Genomic DNA, 18,583 nt, shown 5'->3' with positions numbered 1-18,583 from the left:
TTCCGTTTAAGCCGTGATTCATAACAAGGTTACGCGATTTTCCACCCTCATCTCGGTTCACCTCCTCCCCACTCGTAATAAAAAATACAACAGGGTAGGAAGCTCCACGCCCTGCCAATCACAACTTCGACTCTTCCAAGACAATTTTTTCGGCAGAAAACGGAGACCTTTTCCTTCAAAATCCTGTATGTCATAGAAGAATAATTTCTAAACACATCTTCCGCAGCGAAAAATTGCAGGGAAATTCTGGCCTTTTGGATTCAAAAGGCCAGAATTTCCCTGCAATTTTTCGCTGCAAAGTCGAAATTAATCGTTCTTCCAGGGTGCTGACAAACAGTCGGTCCACTGAGCGCGGTCGGGGCCTAGACACAATAGAAAATGCAATGGTCAAAGCGGTTGCCATGGCATTGCATTGTATTTTCAAATTAAAGATAATATTATTCGATACACGAACATTTATCGTCTGGTTTGCCCGTGTTGTTCCCACCCGTCATTTTTTTTGCTTGTACACAGTCCCCTCTCTTATTCTTCCTCGTCCCCGGTCAAACCAACATGGCTGCCAGCGTCACAACAAGATGCCGTGACATGACCTCCGCTCCCATTGGACTTTGAAATAATTTACGTCTGCTCCTCGCAACGCTGAGTCAGATGGATGAAAAAGCACAGGCGACGCCTCAGTTGGCTGGCTTCTGAAGCAACAGCTTCGAAATCGCTAGAGTCGTTTGATTGTTACAATACAAACACAAGTCAACACCAACCATTGAACGATCTCGAAAAACTCTTATGGTTGCTTGACTTGCTTTATGTAAATAAAGCACTGTCAACGGCATGGCAAATAATTTGGATAGTCCTCAAATAATAGTTCAGGCGCCTGTAATGGAAAACGAGGGATCGTTCAAAAACAAAGATGGACTATCGATATCAACAAGGACGTGGACGTCTCAAAGTGAGCAGCCAAAGTGAGTAAGAAACTTATACCACAACACAACCTGTTACTGATGTGTTGTTGTTTTAACACTTAATCCCTTTATACTCCTAATCGCAACAAGAGCTAATTTTCAAAATTCTCTTGTCTTTTGGTTAAAAACTTTATATCATATGTCTACGTCCCGAAATTCGAGAATTTTCGATGTTTTGTGATTGAGAATAAGCAAGTTAAGCATTTTGTTTATCCTTTTTCTATCTCAATAAGCCCTTGCTTGACTTATTGTCCATTATAGAATTACCTGTGATTCATAGAAAACTTTTAGTCAATAGAATTCGTTTTGTTGTAAGAATTTATTTTTTTCTTAATGAATAGTCGTCTAGTTTTTGTCGTCACATTTGGGAATTGATAAGATTGGTGCTGATGGTTTGTCTGGATCAGTTATATTATGATAAAAACGGCAAACAGGCTATCAACACATAACTTGACTTTTTTTTATTTGAACTATTTTGAGAATGAAAGTATATTTTCAATTTTGATTTTTTAAACCAACCAAATATTTCTCACCTACGTAGTGACTGTCGGATAAACTGATAAGGCCTTTAGCTTTGTACCAATGCAATTTTAACCTTTTCACTTATTTTTTTTTTTTGAAAGCTTTCAAAGTTTGCTTGTTATTTTTCTAAACTGCTGCCAAAACAAATGGTCAATACCAGAAAAAATGTTCCCACACTATTTTTGACATTTTTATGTTTAAACATTTCTTGATCAATTAGGCCCTGCACAAACGTCGTACTTTCCATGAGCCGTATTCAATGCAAATGCATGCAAATGACGACAAAACATGCATCTGACTCATTTGCATTAATTTGCATTGAATACGGCTCATGGAAAGTACGGTGTTCAAACTAGGCCATAGACACATAAAATATTGTCAAGATGTGCCTTGACAATATTTGATTACATTAAAAAATAACTTGAGAATTTTTATATATTTACATCTTTAGTATGCATTATATGCAATGTGAGAATTTATATATATTGATATTTATAGCATCTAATAGGTTATAAGGGGGAGGGACAAGAAAAGGGATACCTCTTTCATTCAGCAAGGGATTTGTTAGTCTCGTTCATCACTAAAGCAAAGAAAATTAGAACTGCTAGTCTGTCAACAATTTTCCCCAAAAGAATTCATTAACCATGATGCTTCCATTCCAGGGCTTTAATTTTCATATGTCATGGATATGGGGATCACAGCAAGCGATACAGCAAGTTCCTTGCTCAAGCATTGGTAGATGAAGGCTTTTTTGTTTTATCCCATGATCACGGTAATACATTTGCTGAATGATATCCTGGAAGAACTATTCTTATACAAAGTGAACAGAGGAATACAGTAGTTAGGATTTCTAGAAAGGAGGGCACACAAAGGGCCTATTCTGGCTGCTAAAATGGCAGCCTGGGCATCTTTGACCCTACCCCTGGCTATGGAACCATAATTCCTGACAATTGACAATTGACTCAAAACTTGTTGATGCCATATGCCGTAGGGGATCTAAGGGGAGGGTTTAGGGGGTTTAAACCCCCCCTTTGGGCTGCCAGAAAACCATATGTAACCAAAAAAAATTACCCCCTCCCCTTCGTCACTGAGCCAAACCCCCCTTAATTAAGTGAAAAGCTAGATCCGCCCCTAATATGGTACCTTCATGGTCAAGGAATTTTTTTTCTTTTAATTATTCCCTCAGCAATTATCTGTCTAACCCAATTCTTTTCACTTTTACCTAATAAATGCCACTTTTGTTTTAGTTGGACATGGAAAGAGTGAGGGAGAAAGGGCCCAGATAGACTCACTGCAAAAATATGTCAGGGATATTTTTGATCATATTGATCAAATCATTCCAAAATATGAGGGGTTACCTATTTACTTATTTGGCCATTCAATGGTAAGTAAAAAGACATTCACATAATTGCTGAATAATATGCAATTCTTATGCAAATATAGCCGACATTCCGAGCCCCATGTCCCAAATGTTTCCTAATTTAGCCACTACCAAAAACAGTAATGTGTGACAAACTTTGTACAGAGTGACACTAAAACTTATTATGCAGGTTTTAATTATTTTTACTATTACTGTAGGGTGGCCTCATTGCTGTGCTTGCAGCTCAGCGAAGACCAACATTCTTCAAGGGAGTAGTTCTTAGTGCTCCAGCTCTCATAGTGGACCCTCACAAAGACAACAAATGCATGGTATGCTGATGAAATCGTTACAACTCTTCCTTCTGAATTCTTATTACAATGTGCAATATTCTACGAAGCATCCTTATTAATTTCAAACTATTAAAAACTGCTTTCTGGCTTCTGTCATTCAAACTAATGGAATTGCATTTGGTGCTTTTTAAATTCGTCAGTGCCTTGGGGGAAGTTTAGCTGTTAGAAATTGTCTGTGTGCAATTCATTGAATATTGAAAACCAAGTAAAACTTAGCAATTCAGGTTCATATCCAGGAGGGACGGGGCTGGTTTGGGTGTTGTATGAACAAACACACTCTCAGCTGCAATGCTGCTAAACAGATTTAAGCTGTATGTAGATATAAGACCACTATGCTTATTCTCCAGGCTACGGGTCTGCATTTATGTATAGGCATGGTTTTGATGTCTGTTCTTCACACTTAAATGGTCCACATTTATCATAACCAATGTATCATTTTCAGAGATTTTTGGGGAAGATGGTCTCCTGGGTGGCGCCTAGTCTTCAGCTGCTTCCAGCAATGGACCCCAATTCAATGAGTAGAGATCCAGAGCAGGTACGATAAGAAATAATGTGATAGGTTCTCCAAATAAGCCAAGCTCGCTAGCCACTAAATAGAGATACATTCAAGGCTCTGGATCCAGGGTAATGGTTTTGCAAATGGGATTCTGATTTGTACAGTTCACTTTATTTTTGTTTTGAAAAATAATGTATGGCAAATAGTTGATTATTATGCATTACTTTGAACTAGGTTTTTGGTAACTATTTCCTTACTTCAGTTCCTTTTCAAAATATTTTGAAGTTTCCAGACCCCATAAATTCCCCATTTGAGCTGTGTGGTTTCCCTCATGTAGGTAAAAGCATATGCAGAAGACCCATTAGTTTGGCATGGTGGAGTCAAGGTTGGCATTGGCTTAGCAATAGCACATGCAGTAGATGAGGTACAAGCCAGCATGGAGAGTATCAAGTGGCCCTTCTTGGTCTTGCATGGCACAGCTGATACACTATGTTTGATGGAGGGATCAAAACAACTCGAAAGACGAGCCGGCAGCAAAGATAAGACTATCAAGGTAAAGTACTCACACCCAAAGGTTAATAATTGTTATAGGGTTAGGGTAAAGATAAGACCATCAAAGGTAATCACACCCTAAGGTTAATAATTATAGGACTGTTATAGGGTTAGGGTAAAGATAAGACCATCAAAGGTAACCACACCCTTATGTAGGTTAATATTTATAGGATTGCAGAGTATTTACAGGTAATGATCATGGCCCTGCATTTATATTAGCTGGAACCAAAAGTGGTGGATAACAGGGGGACAGACCCAAGACTCTAAGTAGTATTTTATACAAGAGATTGGGAACTCAAAATTAACAGGGTGGGTATCGCCCCTCCCCCATGTCCACACTCGTCAGGGCCCTGAAACCAGAAATCTAAATTCAGTGAATGTGTTTAAAAGTCTGTATGTCGCCTTCACACTTTTACTGATATATACTTGAGGAATTGAGCTTGCACTTACAGTAAACATTTTGGTTTTTGCCAGACTTATGATGGTTACTACCATGACCTCCTCAAGGAACCAAAGGATGATTCAACTGTGATCCTTAAAGACATCATAGAATGGCTCAACGCCAGAATGTGACTTGCCTCTAAAAGGAGCTCAACCAATTACTCATTATATTACTCAGCATACTTCATACACTGAGGTCAACTTTTTTTTTAAATTTGGGCTTCAAACAATTCAAAATGTTTTAAAGACAAACTTATATTTATCTTTTCTTATTTATGGTTTCAATTTTAAATTGTTATTTAACCTTATTTTATAACTTTTATTGAGGATGTTTTGTGAACATTAATGTTGGGACAATATCATTAGAATAAATAATAAATATTTTACCACCAGAAAGTGTTGATATTTTTATTATGCCACCATCTGAGTAGACACAGGGACTCTCAAAGCATTAAAAAAGTGCATTTTCATAATCCCATTATGACAGTGGTGCTACTTTAACAGGCCACTCAAACCACCTTTATTAGTCCTCTGGGTTTGGAAAATCAGATAACAAGGTTTCACAGAAAAAAACACACAAAGAGGCATATTTTACTAATTACCCCGCTTTAGCAAGAATACTAGTTTGGCCCTGACCTAAGCTTTTACAATTATCTATTTCCTCCTTTATTTTATCTACTTTTCTAAAATGGATGGGCGATTTCTAGATTTCCAAACAAAAACAAACACATTTGGGGTTTTACATTTGGGGTTTTTGAAAAAAAAAAAATCAACATGAGTTCAGACACCTGCTAAGCAGACAAAATATTTTATAACAGATACATAACGAAATTTATCATTAATCATTCTGTGTGTTTTGCACCTACTGGTATTTAGTTTTGATGTCTAATCTTTAGTCTAATGGAATCTTGGTTCTTCAGTCTTAGAGACTCTTGGATTTCTATTGTACTAACCATGTACTTAGAACAGTAGAATATCACTTGAAATAAGGCTTGCCACATCGTGTCAGCTCATCACATGAACAACCCACTGGACAAGAGATAATCCCACGCTCTATCAATCGCTGTAGAAAGACATGACAGCAATGTTAGGCAGAGGCAGGAGGGAACCATATTTGTTGGGCTAGAATTCTGATAGTAGTTATATTTGCTGGTTCAATTTTCTAGCCAACTTAGGGACAACCAATGTAGACATGTTGGCAGAAAAGTGAAAGGTAGAGGTGGGAAAGAAAAATGAGTTAAAAATACCTTGTGTTGTCCTTGGTAGCGCATGTTGAATTCAGCTGAATCTGCTGACAAGTCACTGTTATAGTTCCAGAATGACCCTGCACCTACCACAGCTCTGGGCCAGATCTAGACAAGAAAACAAGTTTTAAACTTTAAACCAATATTCCATGTCTCCTCTAACTGGCAAAGGCTAACAGATAATGATATATCAAAATGCTCTATCTTTATAAAAGTAGAACTTGGTTTATTCAAATAAAAATGACTTGGAAAGGGGACAGGTGAGGGTAGTTGGCCAAGGAAGAATGGAGAGACACCGCATCTATGCACATGCTTTAATTGTTCCAATTTGGCAATGTCTTGTATTTAGGTATTTCCACATCCCTCGCTTTTCCTGACATAACATACACTATTTTTGGTTCTTGGGGTGTCTGTTTTACTGAGGATACAAACGAAAATAATCAAGGAACTTTAACTTACAATGCCAGCTACAGACTGAGTGAAAGTCCCATCATGCAGAGGGTCGTACATCCAGTATGCACTGGGCTTGGCGCTGAGGGGGTAGGCACACTCCAGGATATAGCAATAGTTATCAGTCCACATGGCCATTTCCCCTCCAAGAAGATACTGTACTTCAGTTTCATTTAACTGAAAGATACATGTTACCGTATTACACTTAATTTTAGCGACGATTTTAAGAGTCACAAAAATAAAGTGACACTAAAATTAAGCGTGGCGAAAATTGGGATGCAAAGAAAATTAAGTGAGTACACAAGAAGCCTTTGGGGGATATTGGCCATTTAATAAGCTTTATGGAAACACCTTGTCTATTTAGTCATCTAATGTACATATTAGGAACGGTAAGGGGTTGAGTTTGTATTTATAGATTTTTATGAAACTAAGCTCATACATCTTTTTGTTACAAATTGTTTCAGTTTTGATGGTTACAGCATATTTTAATTCCACTTGTTTTGCTTGATTTTATTATACAAAATCGCGAAAATAAAGTGATCTGTTTTTTTTTTTACGAAAATAGGAAAATCACGAAAATAAAATGTCACGAAATATCGCCATCTCAAAACCGCGAAATTTTGATGTCATGAAAATTAAGTGTAATAAGGCTATAATGTCCATTTAAAAGGTCACCTTATACCACATATTTGCAAAAGGCTTGGCTTGACTTGGCTTTGGTTTTGGATTTCGTTTGAGCTACCCTCAGGATTTTGTGCAACCATCTCGAAAATAAAATACAAACTACTTGAATTTATCTTCCGTTAGTTTGCACAATTCATCATCCAAAAAGAACTGAGAAGTTTAGAAGTATACATATTAGTGGATGGTAAAATCTATTCTAGTGTTGGTGAATCTCTCCTGTCACGTTCTTCTTAAATTGAAGCAGCAGCTAAAAAGAGGATTATAGAGGCATCCAGTCAAATAACTGTTCTTACCCTCCTAGCAAAACAACCTTGTACAGTACTTACTGTGCATAGTAGGGCTGGGGTCTCAAACATTTACTGTGCTATGGCACTGAATGACACAGAGTAATCAAGAGCATGAGGCTCTAAAAGCAGGGTGTGTCCTTACCCCTACGGCAATGTCTGTCCACAGCTGGAGAGGTGTAACTCCCATGTAGTTCAGATAAAAATGGCTGGATAAGCTATTGATAGCAAACTGCTTCAAATCAACAATTGTTTTTATTCCTTCAGCTTTCCATGCTTGAATCACAGTTCTGTTGGTGACCTAAAAATGTAAAAAAATATAAAAAAATAAAACACTAACTAGAGGACATCCAAGTTGTAATAATACAGATACTAGCCAAAAGTACATACTAGCCAAAGTAATACTAGCCAAAAGTACATTTTATGAAATGTGAAATGCAAGGTTGATTAAAATGTTGCACTATTGTTGTAACATTTTCTGGTAATCTATATTGGTGTGCTACTGTTTAATACACCTGGGAGACAAGAACACACTCTAGTTGAAAACAATAAATTTGATAGAGTCAGGAACTTGCTTTTATTATTTCTTAGTTGGGATAATAACTGACATTTTACTTACACTTTTAGTGCTTGACAATGCCTCCTCCCAGGCGGCAGGTATCTTGCCCAATTGCAGCAAGTGTTCCTGAAGGGCAAGCTCAAAGCTCTGCAGGCCTAAAGATACACATCGGCCACATTAGGCCCAGTTCATAGGGTGGCTCTTACCCTGATGAATCTAAAGGTCTTATTGTATCAAAACAAATACATTGGGTTCAACATTGATTCAGAACATTCAATAGGTTGCAAGGAGTAAAAGTTAACTCGATGTGGATTTTGGTATTTGAGTTGGCATATTACAAGCTAGATGTTTGAATCGGTGTCATGCGTTTGCACTGCAGCCATGCTAAGTGCCATGCCAAATTGATTGAGATGTCAACTATTCATGTGCCAAGACCAAACAATTGGCATGGCAGAAGCACAACATATGTTTCAGGCCTTAGATGTGCTAAAAAAGAACTTATATTGCAAAAGGAGAGTCTTTGGGCTTGTAAGAAAGGCACTACACTCTCCCATTGTTTGAAAGAAAACATACTTTGCAAAGTGCAGTTTTTATCTGTAAAGACTTCATCCAGGCCTAAATGAAATATCTGCTCAGGAAAAAGAGGAACCATTTCACTCAGGATCGCTTTCATTGTTTTCAATGTATTTCCCTGCAAATAACAAGTGACAAGATCAATTAACTCTTTCATGACAGCAAACTTGACTATTGAGTAGAATCACTTTACCTGGGGATCATTGTATAATTGTGTGTAGCCAGAATGATTACAAAACTGCAGTCCTTTGTTTTTAAGACCCAACAAACCATTTGCATGGGCTCTGGAAATAAATTAAGGCATCTGTTTTAGCAAAACACTAAAAAATATTTGGACTAATTCATATATTCTTATTTGCTATTGGCAAATGCCAATCAAAAAAAAAATAATGATGAAGACAACAGCTCGCACTACAGGAATGAAGCCATATTGTAGTTGAAACTGTTTCCATGCAAGAAAACCATGTGATTATTCAGAATGAGTATTCAAGACAAATAGTTTGTTGTTAGCTATGTGTGTGGGTGAATGTAAGAAGTCCTGTAGAACTTACGCTCCCTCCACTTCTGGCATCACCCGTATTCCCCTGTCTCTAGCGTAAGCTACCAAATTCCTGACATCATCTTGAGTGTAGATTTCAGATTCATTATTTCTGAGATCAGGGAACCTAGCAAAAAAGGCAGTCACTATATAAAAGTACAGTCAAACTATCATAAAGTTTGATCAAATGAGAGGCAAAACTTACAGCTTGCTCTCCACGCTGAATCTGCACAAGTCAGACAAGTGAAAATGGAGGACATTAAGCTTGACATAGCTCATGGCATCAAGTGTATTGTACAGAAGATCCATAGGAAAAAAACGACGTCTAAAAGAACATACAATATTTTTTACATGGAAAGGCAAAAACAAAGAGAAATATAAAACAAAATAATATCAAACTTGTCATATGAAGATTTTGTAACGTCTTGTGATTCTTACCCAGTGTCTAACATAAGGCCTCGGTGCACAAAGGAAGGTTTATCAGATATGGAAACACTTGTATAAACAAGAGAACCATCAACAACCAGCTGAGAAAATGTCTCCATGCCATAACTGCAAAACACATTATATGCAGCAATACATAAGGTAAGGATAAATCTGCACGCTTCAGGGCTTGTGCTAGTACTGTATAAAGAAAGTAGGGCAAACAGCAATATCCCCCTCTGACGTGTCAGACAGTCCATCAAATCTTAGGAATAGTCCTTGGGTTACTACTCTTCTGGATGATGTCCACTGATTGTGTCCCGACTTGATTTCAAACATAAAAATACATTTGGGTGTCACAATAATGCCTGGAGCACATTAGTGTAATAACGACATAACAACATAGGGGCAGGCACTCTTATGTTTGTATGTTAAGTGTGAAGATATCGTAAAATTATTTTAACTGATGTTTTGAGAAGAAAAGTTTTCAAATTTACCTCCTACCAAATGTTTTATATAAGGGTGCAGTCCACCCCTTCCATTTGAATCCCCCCTTTCCCGAACACACATATAACTAATAAAGCTGTTGAGTTTGTTGGGCAAATTTTATACCCTAAGGGACACCCTAAGGGATAGCAGATTTCCAGAAGAACCTAAGGGATAGCATTAGGGCAAATTTCATACCCTAAGGGATATGACGAGCATATGTAAACTTTTTTATGGAGAGTCCCCCCGGGAAATATCTCCTTTTCTTTCACGGTTTCTTCGGTATAAATGGGTAAGAAGCACTAATGAAGATTAATGTGAACGTAGAATATGGGGCACTTATAAGTTATACTCACAGTGCTCCATAAGGCGTCAAAGCTGTCAGCGTGGCTTGCGGACCTGAGTCAAAAGACAGGGAGTATTCGTAGGACGTTCCCTCGTTAAGGCTTTCATCATCGGACTTGACACTGATCCGAAGAACTTCGAGCTCCTTTGAGCCATTAACCCTCGATCTTGCTGCAGTATGGAGATGTGTTGTGATAATCTCAAGGTATCTCGTGATTCCTCGTGCAAGGATTTCAGATTCGGACGACGTTTGAATGGTGAACGCTAGCGACAACGGCAAAGGCCCGCCAGACGCCTCCAGCTCTCGAGGAAGCGGCCATAATGTGTCCCCAGAACTAAATCTTTCCGTATTACCACCAGTAGCATACAGACTTATCAAAAAGCAGGCAATTCTGCATATTTCGAGTTGAGTAACTCTCATGGTGACAGTTCGGAAAAGTTCTTTTTTCCTTCAAATGTCACGAGGGACAAGATAATAACACAGGTATCCCAAAGTTATTATTACAGCCTAAACGCTAGTTACATTACTATATTAGCCTTGTGTTTTTAAGGGGAATTGTGGCACAGAAAGGGGTTTATAGTAATGTAACTAGCTTTATTGAGAAAACAGTCAAGACACAACTTCAAATTATATTTTATTTCCCTGAGTGATCACGAGGGACTGATTCTAATCCTGGTCCGGCCCTGATTTAAGTATGAATCTTTCACTTTCGCTAGTTTACGAGTGGCACAGAGATAAAAAACAAATACCGGTGTCGCTAGAAAACGACTACGTAGTCGACGACATTAACAAAGACATTATAGGTTTCGCAACATTTTAGAGTATTCGTTTTGTTTAACTGATTATAACAGGCAGCTTTGTCTGTCAACCATGAGAACTAGATATACAATAGTAGGAAACATTGTCAACTAATTGTGAACTGAATAAAATTTACATTTGAACAGTGACTCCCTTGCCCAGTATTATATTAAAACCAGACTTAATTTCGGCGCCCAAGAAACTGTGAGCCCCCTCTAATGACAGCCCCCAAAAAAGTGACCCCCCCTAAATCGGCGCCCGAAAAACATAGCCCCCCCCCCTACATATTTGCCGCCCCCCCAGTTATAAATGACCGCTCCCTTACATGAAAGATGGTAGTTTTCACTGTTTATCGGTAAGTAACCAGAAAACAACAATAGACAATTTCAAATCACGCTTATTTACATTCATAATTGATACATTAACAACAAAAGCAAACAATACGCATCTAGATACAGTAGCCATAAAAAAATGCCAGCATGAAAAGTTGACCACATGATCTATTCAAAGTTCTCCTGGTCGTTGGGCTGGAAGGCTCCTCGAAGGTCCTGTTAAGGGACACTGCGTCAGTGGCTTATAAAACGGGAAGATGTAGGACATGCGCTATCGAGATCAGTCTAGGGAGTTGAGAGGGGGTTGCATGAATGGGTGCTGATATGATAAAATAAGGTTGTATCTTCTCTATGTTCTTTTATCTGTATATACGTATTTATGTATATATGTATTTTTGAGAATTTGAATGCCTGATATGTGTGTATGAGGGTGGGGGGGGAGGGGAGGGGAGGGGTAACTTTTGCATACTTACCACAGACTTGTAGCGATGGCACATGTGCATGCAGTCTTGCATGATGGGGTGTTGGTACAGGAAGTGAAATGGAAGGGCCTCGTGTTCGTCCGCGCCCAGTTCCACGAAGATTCCCGCGATTCGATCCTGGAGGCACAGCAAACAGACAACAGCGATATATGGTCAGGTGATAACAGCGATAGAGGGTGTGATAACAGCGATAGAGGGTGTGGTAACAGCGATAAAGGGTGCGTTAACAGCGACAGAGGGTGTGGTAACAGCGATAGAGGGGGTGATAACAGCGATAGAGGGTGTGATAACAGCGATAAAGGGTGTGTTAACAGCGATAGAGGGTGTAATAACAGCGATAGAGGGTGTGGTAACAGCGATAGAGGGTGTGGTAACAGCGATAGAGGGTGTGATAACAGCGATAAAGGGTGTGTTAACAGCGATAGAGGGTGTGATAACAGCGATAGCGGGTGTGGTAACAGCGATAGAGGGGGAGATAACAGCGATAAAGGGTGTGTTAACAGCGATAGAGGGTGTGATAACAGCGATAGAGGGTAAGGTAACAGCAATAGAGGGTGTGATAACAGCGATAAAGGGTGTGTTAACAGCGATAGAGGGTGTGATAACAGCGATAGAGGGTGTGATAACAGCGATAGAGGGTGTGATAACAGCGATAGAGGGTGTGGTAACAGCGATAAAGGGTGCGTTAACAGCGACAGAGGGTGTGATAACAGCGATAGCGGGTGTGGTAACAGCGATAGAGGGTGTGGTAACAGCGATAAAGGGTGCGTTAACAGCGACAGAGGGTGTGGTAACAGCGATAGAGGGTGTGATAACAGCGATAAAGGGTGTGTTAACAGCGATAAAGGGTGCGTTAACAGCGACAGAGGGTGTGGTAACAGCGATAGAGGGGGTGATAACAGCGATTGAGGGTGTGATAACAGCGATAAAGGGTGTGTTAACAGCGATAGAGGGTGTGATAACAGCGATAGAGGGTGTGGTAACAGCGATAGAGGGTGTGATAACAGCGATAGAGGGTGTGATAACAGCGATAGAGGGTGTGGTAACAGCGATAGAGGGTGTGGTAACAGCGATAAAGGGTGTGTTAACAGCGATTGAGGGTGTGGTAACAGCGATAGAGGGTGTGATAACAGCGATAAAGGGTGTGTTAACAGCGATAGAGGGTGTGATAACAGCGATAGAGGGTGTGGTAACAGCGATAGACGGTGTGTTAAAAGCGATAAAGGGTGTGTTAACAGCGATAGAAGGTGTGGTAACAGCGATAAAGGGTGTGGTAACAGTGATAGAGGGTGTGATAACAGCGATAGAGGGTGTGATAACAGCGATAAGGGGGGTGTGTTAACAGCGATAGAGGGTGTGGTAACAGCGATAGAGGGTGTGATAACAGCGATAAAGGGTGTGTTAACAGCGATAGAGAGTGTGATAACAGCGATAGAGGGTGTGATAACAGCGATAAAGGGTGTGTTAACAGCGATAGAGGGTGTGGTAACAGCGATAAAGGGTGTGGTAACAGTGATAGAGGGTGTGATAACAGCGATAGAGGGTGTGATAACAGCGATAAAGGGTGTGTTAACAGCGATAGAGGGTGTGGTAACAGCGATAGAGGGTGTGATAACAGCGATAAAGGGTGTGTTAACAGAGATAGAGGGTGTGATAACAGCGATAGAGGGTGTGGTAACAGCGATAGAGGGTGTGGTAACAGTGATAGAGGGTGTGATAAAAGCGATAGAGGGTATGAAACTGTAACATTCACACTGGCAAAATGGCTAGTAAAAGGTTAAAAAAAATACGCTAAAGGTTAGTAGATACTTCAAGAGATACTTATAAATGAGCTGATTTGCGCGTGCTACCGACATTTCGTGTGATTTTTTTCCAGTTTTCTAGTATTCCCGTGCATTGTAAATTGTGTGTGAATTTCTACGTTTAGAGTACAAACTAAACAAAACATTCAAATACGTCGTCAGACGGAGACAAGCGCAGCTAGAACCAATAGCGCAAGTTTTCACATGAAGATCAGATCTACAAACAGAAAACAAGCTGTTTAATACCCCTGAATAGGGGACGTCCAGCTATGTTGGGTCGTGCGTAGGTTTGCTATCGGGACCGAAGACTCACCCTTGCAAATGTGTCTGCTGGGTCAGCGGTCACGCTCAATCTGTGAGTATCTCCCAATTTGCTCTCGCCATGATGAAGTGCCTATACATTACAAAAGAAAAATGTAACCTTTTACCTTTTCAAGCGTTTATGATGGAGTGATCTTTGGCGTAAGACGCAGTAGGAATAGGAATAGGAGTAGGAAGCTGAGGCATAAGAGCTTACGATCACACGAATATAAGCCGAGTAGACAGACACGTAAGGAAAAGGCTTCGTTCAATGAATAATCTCAAATGCATTTAAAATAAATCATAGCAATTATTTAAAATTAGAGTTTTTTCTTTGATAAACAAGAGTAACAGGCACACAATTACAAAATTTAAACATACCAAAAAGAAAAAAATTGGTTAATGGACAATGGAGGGAACGTAATGAAACAAAACCCTGTAATGCTCTAAAGATGCCACTCTCTTGGTTAGGTTTCTTTGATAAGCTAACAGGTGACCGGCGATCACCAGGGTCCCCCCCTCGGGGGTAAGAGAGCTGTGGGCCTCGGCGCGCGAGGATAGATATAAAGATGGTGGCAAGCGTAGTGCGGGCATTCCTAAGCGCGAGCAGTAGCAAAGAACACTTCGATTCATGACGTCAGTAATTACAAACAATAGTTGAAACCAAAGACAAAATCCAGCGTCATTTTTTCATGAATCATTAAAAAAGTAATATTTACCATCATCAGGTTGTCTAGCGTGACCAGCGAATTCATCTCTACAGGTGGCGTGACAGGGTCGAACTGTGGTGAGAGACCATACTAAGGTGAATACAGATATTAAAATACGGGAAGAGACCATACTAAGGTGAGTACATTTGACCAAAAACTGGTAGTCGACTCTGCCAAATTTTCGTGTTTAATAAGACTTCTTTAGGGCAGACTCACGACTACTTGGTTATTTTAATTCTAAGGTGAGTACAGATCTTGAAAAGCGGGGAGAGACTAGCTCTTCATTCATGGAGAAATGAGTTTTCGAGGGCAAGGAATTGGTTGTTTTCGAAAGCAAACAAAGGATAACTTTTCAACATCTTATATCTACTCTTCGTACCCTAGCAAGACAAATGTTAAAAACTCCCAGGGAGGTGTCCTGTCACCTTTAGCCCGAAGACGAAACGGGTGTGTTTTTAGTCTCTGTAAACAAACCTGTATCTCTGGCAGACTTCCTCCCTGAGTTTCGGGTAGTGACTGCGGGATGTTTCCGAGGGATGCAGCTGAAGGCATAGGTTGAGCTGCAGTGATGCTGAGAGCCCGCAGGAATCCCTCGAGTGGGTCCGAATCTGACGCGAAGTACATCAACTGAAACACGAATTGAATTAGTATGGAGCCTGTCAAAACACATCTTATCATTCTAGGATTAAGTCATCAGTTGTCCGAATCTGACGCGAAGTACATCAACTGAAACACGAATTGAATTAGTATGGAGCCTGTCAAAACACATCTTATCATTCTAGGATTAAGTCATCAGTTGTGCATCTTAGTTTGCGCATGAAGTTTTCAATGGGCAATGCGGAGTTTTAAAACTCAAGCGGACGCCCCCCTCCCCCCCCCCCCCAAAAAAAAAAAAAAAAAAAAACATGTGGGAATCTTCTGGATAGTTCCGTTTCTTCTCTTAAGGTTGGTTGTTTAGTAAACTATGGCTCAAGAAAACATCGTGACCTAACAACTTTAAAAAGCCGAATAGTGACGTGGCTGGGATACGAGGAAAGAAGAATGAGGTAGAAAATGGATGAATGGTGAGGGGGAAGAGATACATAGGGCGGCGGTTGAGTACCAGGGAAAGAAAGAACTTACCATGTTGACATAGTCAAGTAGTGGAGGGTCTGAGGATGTATCAGCAAAGACCCGGAAGAATGCTTCCTTGAGGTTATCCAGCCGATTATAGGCGCTGATAAGATCCTGCTCTGAGTCTTCGTCCAGACTTGGTCGCACACCGGAGAACCACAGTTCAATCTGCCACAAACCAATTGTCATTAAGGCTACGTTTACATTAGGTTAGTTTCACTCAGACCTGTCTGAGGTTTTGGTCAAATGGGTCAGCGCAAAACCTCTGGAATAAAATAACCGATACCAAGAACACGTCTACATGAGGCCAATGTGTTTTGATAGACCTTGGGTTCACACAGGCTGGTCCTGGCACCTGAGCATCTGGCCAAGCATAAAGCTAAAGCTATGTTCCCACTAACATAGAAACTAAAGTTACGGTTCCCTCGGACCGGAATCCTGAACAGCAAGGCAGAGACTAAACTTCATCAAATCATGTTTACTCTGAACGTGTTAAGCTGGATCAAAGATTGAAGAAGGATTTGAGTATGGACATCAATATTGACCTAGATCTGGCTCAGCGATGAGCAAGAAAAGCTCTCTTTGTGTAAACACAGAATTATTTTCGCGCATCTCACCTCGTCATACTGCATTTGATCTACCAGCCCCAGGCCTCCCTGGTCCACGTTCTTGAAGCGCTCCAAGGTGATAAGCAGGTCCATCTTAGACGGTGGGGTCCAGGGCTGCGCGGCCGAAAGGAGGAACTTCCGCCAGTCGATGAATTCGGAGTCTGGGGAGAGCAGCGTGCAGACCTCTTGTAACTACAGGAGAAGAAATTAAAAAGCGTCAGAGCCCATTAACCGGAAGAAATAGAGCCGAGAGTATGGAAGAAGTGACTATGTAATTTGTATACTCTTGGTAAAAAAGTCTATGTCGCATTGACTATACTGATGCGTGACTTGGTCATAGTGACAGTGCCTGTTGCGTTACCTGGGCTTGCGTGATGTTCGTCACAGTGTATTTTTGTATCGGTGCGTGACTTGGTCATAGTGACAGTGCCTGTTGCGTTACCTGGGCTTGCGTGATGTTCGTCACAGTGTATTTTTGTATCGGTGCGTGACTTGGTCATAGTGACAGTGCCTGTTGCGTTACCTGGGCTTGCGTGATGTTCGTCACAGTGTATTTTTGTATCGATGCGTGACTTGGTCATAGTGACAGTGCCTGTTGCGTTACCTGGGCTTGCGTGATGTTCGTCACAGTGTATTTTTGTATCGGTGCGTGATAGTGGTTTACAGTCACAGTGACATTGCTGTGTTACCTGGACTCGTGTGATGTTTAGTGTAGATGCGTGACTGTGGTAAGTCAGTGACAGTTCCTCTTGCGTTACCTGGGTTTGCGTAATGTTCATCCAGGCGTCGGGCAGAGACTCCATACCGTGCGTCAGATTCGCCAAGTCCATGATGGTGTCACAGAATCCTCGATTGGATATCATTCCACTCGGCGCAGTCTCGACAAACTGAATCACCGAAAGATAATATTCTTAGATCTATTCGAAGATATTACAAGATTATGACAAGCACTTCCTGTTAACAGGTAAAACATTTACTTTAACGTAGACAATCCTGCATTTTTACGACATCTTAGTTATAATCACAATACCTGTTTATAGAGGTTGAGTATCTGCATCACGGTGAAGCTGTCAGCGGTCGGCATCTCGATGGGCGACGGAGGGGGTGGTGGTGTGGGTGTTCGGAATGTCTTCGTATCCTACAATCGAACAAATGTCGGAGCACCGTGCCAGACATTTAAAGAACCCTTGGCAGCCACCTCTATACTATGCTTTCTTTGCTATGATGTGCTATGCTTTCCTATGCTTTCAGGCACCTCCATACCATGCTTACTCATTTTCTATATACTCTGTTATAAGAGTCAAAGGAACACTATATATATTCAATAAAGTCTATAGACTCTCACCAGGTCCACGATAAAGTCCTTGTCCTCCAAGATCGTTTCCTCTTGTAGTTTCTGCTCCTGCTCGATGGCGTAGCGGATCGTCGCCGCCATCTCCTTGATACTGGAAACAGGGGAAATTTAGGAAAGATTTATCAAATGGAGCACAGGAGATTTTTTTTACGCCGAGAAATAGAGGTGTCATTTATATAAGAAGACTCTGAGACGAAAAACGCATTCTCGGCGACACAGGGCGACGCTGAGACCGGAAGCGAACCTGTGTCCCCGATCTCCGAGACGCCCTGGGTCCCCGAGGATGCGAAAAACGTGATGAAATGTTGACGCCATTCTAGGAAGGAGAAAGGGGGTTACTTTACCTCTCAACCTCTTGGAGAAACCTCTCTCCTAACCACTGATCCATGTCCTTGTGCATGACCTCTGCTTTGGACTACAAAAGAAACATGGTGTGAGTAGGTAAGGCAAGTCAGGGATGGACTTTTGAGAAAAGTCCACGAGCCGTGTGTTAACTATACCTTGATGTCCTGTAAGACTGCCATGGAATGAGCTTTGATCATCTCCAATCTTGTTTTCAGCCCTAAGTCTGAAAAGCAAAGGCATACGCATCATGTGGGTCAGGATGCCTTTTTGCACTCCTGGTAACCAGAAATGCATAATCAACTCTATCGAGCATTAAGTGTTTTCTAAGCAATGCTATGATAACATATCAATGTTGGTAAGCGATTTATAGTAGTCTGCATAGCAAGCGTTTCTGTGGGTTTAAACGGGAAGTTCGCTCAGTGAAACATGTTACTAACGCTTGCTACGATCTGTAGAAGAATCAGATGTGTGA

At 40.7% G+C, this 18,583-nt stretch overlaps 3 protein-coding genes across 3 annotated transcripts in view; 1 reads left to right on the top strand and 2 right to left on the bottom strand.

The window, feature by feature from the left end:
* The first annotated feature begins 470 nt into the window (after positions 1-470).
* Positions 471-5,076, top strand: LOC5500018 (monoglyceride lipase). The gene is made up of 7 exons (XM_001621485.3): positions 471-959; positions 2,144-2,253; positions 2,729-2,865; positions 3,060-3,170; positions 3,634-3,726; positions 4,025-4,240; positions 4,714-5,076. Exons 1-7 carry the CDS (start codon positions 829-831, stop codon positions 4,810-4,812), a joined length of 897 nt encoding a protein of 298 aa, XP_001621535.1. The 5' UTR covers positions 471-828; the 3' UTR covers positions 4,813-5,076.
* On the bottom strand, positions 5,075-10,746 carry LOC5500019 (beta-hexosaminidase 1). Its single transcript, XM_001621486.3, has 11 exons — positions 10,278-10,746; positions 9,451-9,564; positions 9,218-9,337; positions 9,026-9,139; positions 8,668-8,758; positions 8,475-8,592; positions 7,962-8,056; positions 7,488-7,643; positions 6,384-6,551; positions 5,928-6,032; positions 5,075-5,743 (listed from the first exon to the last, which is right to left on the bottom strand). The coding sequence occupies exons 1-11, from the start codon at positions 10,685-10,687 to the stop codon at positions 5,657-5,659; spliced, it is 1,578 nt and encodes a 525-aa protein (XP_001621536.1). The 5' UTR covers positions 10,688-10,746; the 3' UTR covers positions 5,075-5,656.
* Positions 10,747-11,444: 698 nt separating this feature from the next.
* The window catches only part of LOC5502182 (sperm flagellar protein 2), a 34,662-nt gene continuing 27,523 nt past the window's right edge, over positions 11,445-18,583 (bottom strand). Inside the window, exons 41-52 of the mRNA XM_048724791.1 lie at positions 18,267-18,334; positions 18,111-18,181; positions 17,758-17,857; positions 17,443-17,550; positions 17,171-17,299; positions 16,422-16,604; positions 15,814-15,972; positions 15,166-15,318; positions 14,701-14,763; positions 13,995-14,075; positions 11,871-11,996; positions 11,445-11,613 (exon numbers count right to left, since the gene is read on the bottom strand). Coding sequence (XP_048580748.1) covers positions 11,566-11,613; positions 11,871-11,996; positions 13,995-14,075; positions 14,701-14,763; positions 15,166-15,318; positions 15,814-15,972; positions 16,422-16,604; positions 17,171-17,299; positions 17,443-17,550; positions 17,758-17,857; positions 18,111-18,181; positions 18,267-18,334 — 1,289 coding nt within the window. The 3' untranslated portion in view covers positions 11,445-11,565. The remainder of the gene's footprint in view (positions 11,614-11,870; positions 11,997-13,994; positions 14,076-14,700; positions 14,764-15,165; positions 15,319-15,813; positions 15,973-16,421; positions 16,605-17,170; positions 17,300-17,442; positions 17,551-17,757; positions 17,858-18,110; positions 18,182-18,266; positions 18,335-18,583) is intronic.

This window comes from Nematostella vectensis, chromosome 1 (assembly GCF_932526225.1).
Source record: "Nematostella vectensis chromosome 1, jaNemVect1.1, whole genome shotgun sequence".
NCBI classification, from domain to species: domain Eukaryota; kingdom Metazoa; phylum Cnidaria; class Anthozoa; order Actiniaria; family Edwardsiidae; genus Nematostella; species Nematostella vectensis.
The sequence above is the reverse complement of the archived record's forward strand: the minus strand, read 5'-3'. Positions and strand labels throughout refer to the sequence as shown.

Excerpts from the sequence above, each read along its gene's own strand:
- LOC5500018 (XM_001621485.3), top strand. The coding sequence starts at position 829 with ATGGCAAATAATTTGGATAGTCCTCAAATAATAGTTCAGGCGCCTGTA. Across the intron at positions 960-2,143 it reads TCTCAAAGTGAGCAGCCAAA|GGCTTTAATTTTCATATGTC; the intron begins GTGAGTAAGAAA and ends CTTCCATTCCAG. Across the intron at positions 3,171-3,633 it reads ACAAAGACAACAAATGCATG|AGATTTTTGGGGAAGATGGT; the intron begins GTATGCTGATGA and ends TATCATTTTCAG.
- LOC5500019 (XM_001621486.3), bottom strand. The coding sequence starts at position 10,687 with ATGAGAGTTACTCAACTCGAAATATGCAGAATTGCCTGCTTTTTGATA. Across the intron at positions 7,644-7,961 it reads CATTGTCAAGCACTAAAAGT|GTCACCAACAGAACTGTGAT; the intron begins GTAAGTAAAATG and ends TTACATTTTTAG. Across the intron at positions 6,033-6,383 it reads CTCAGTCTGTAGCTGGCATT|ATCTGGCCCAGAGCTGTGGT; the intron begins GTAAGTTAAAGT and ends TTTCTTGTCTAG.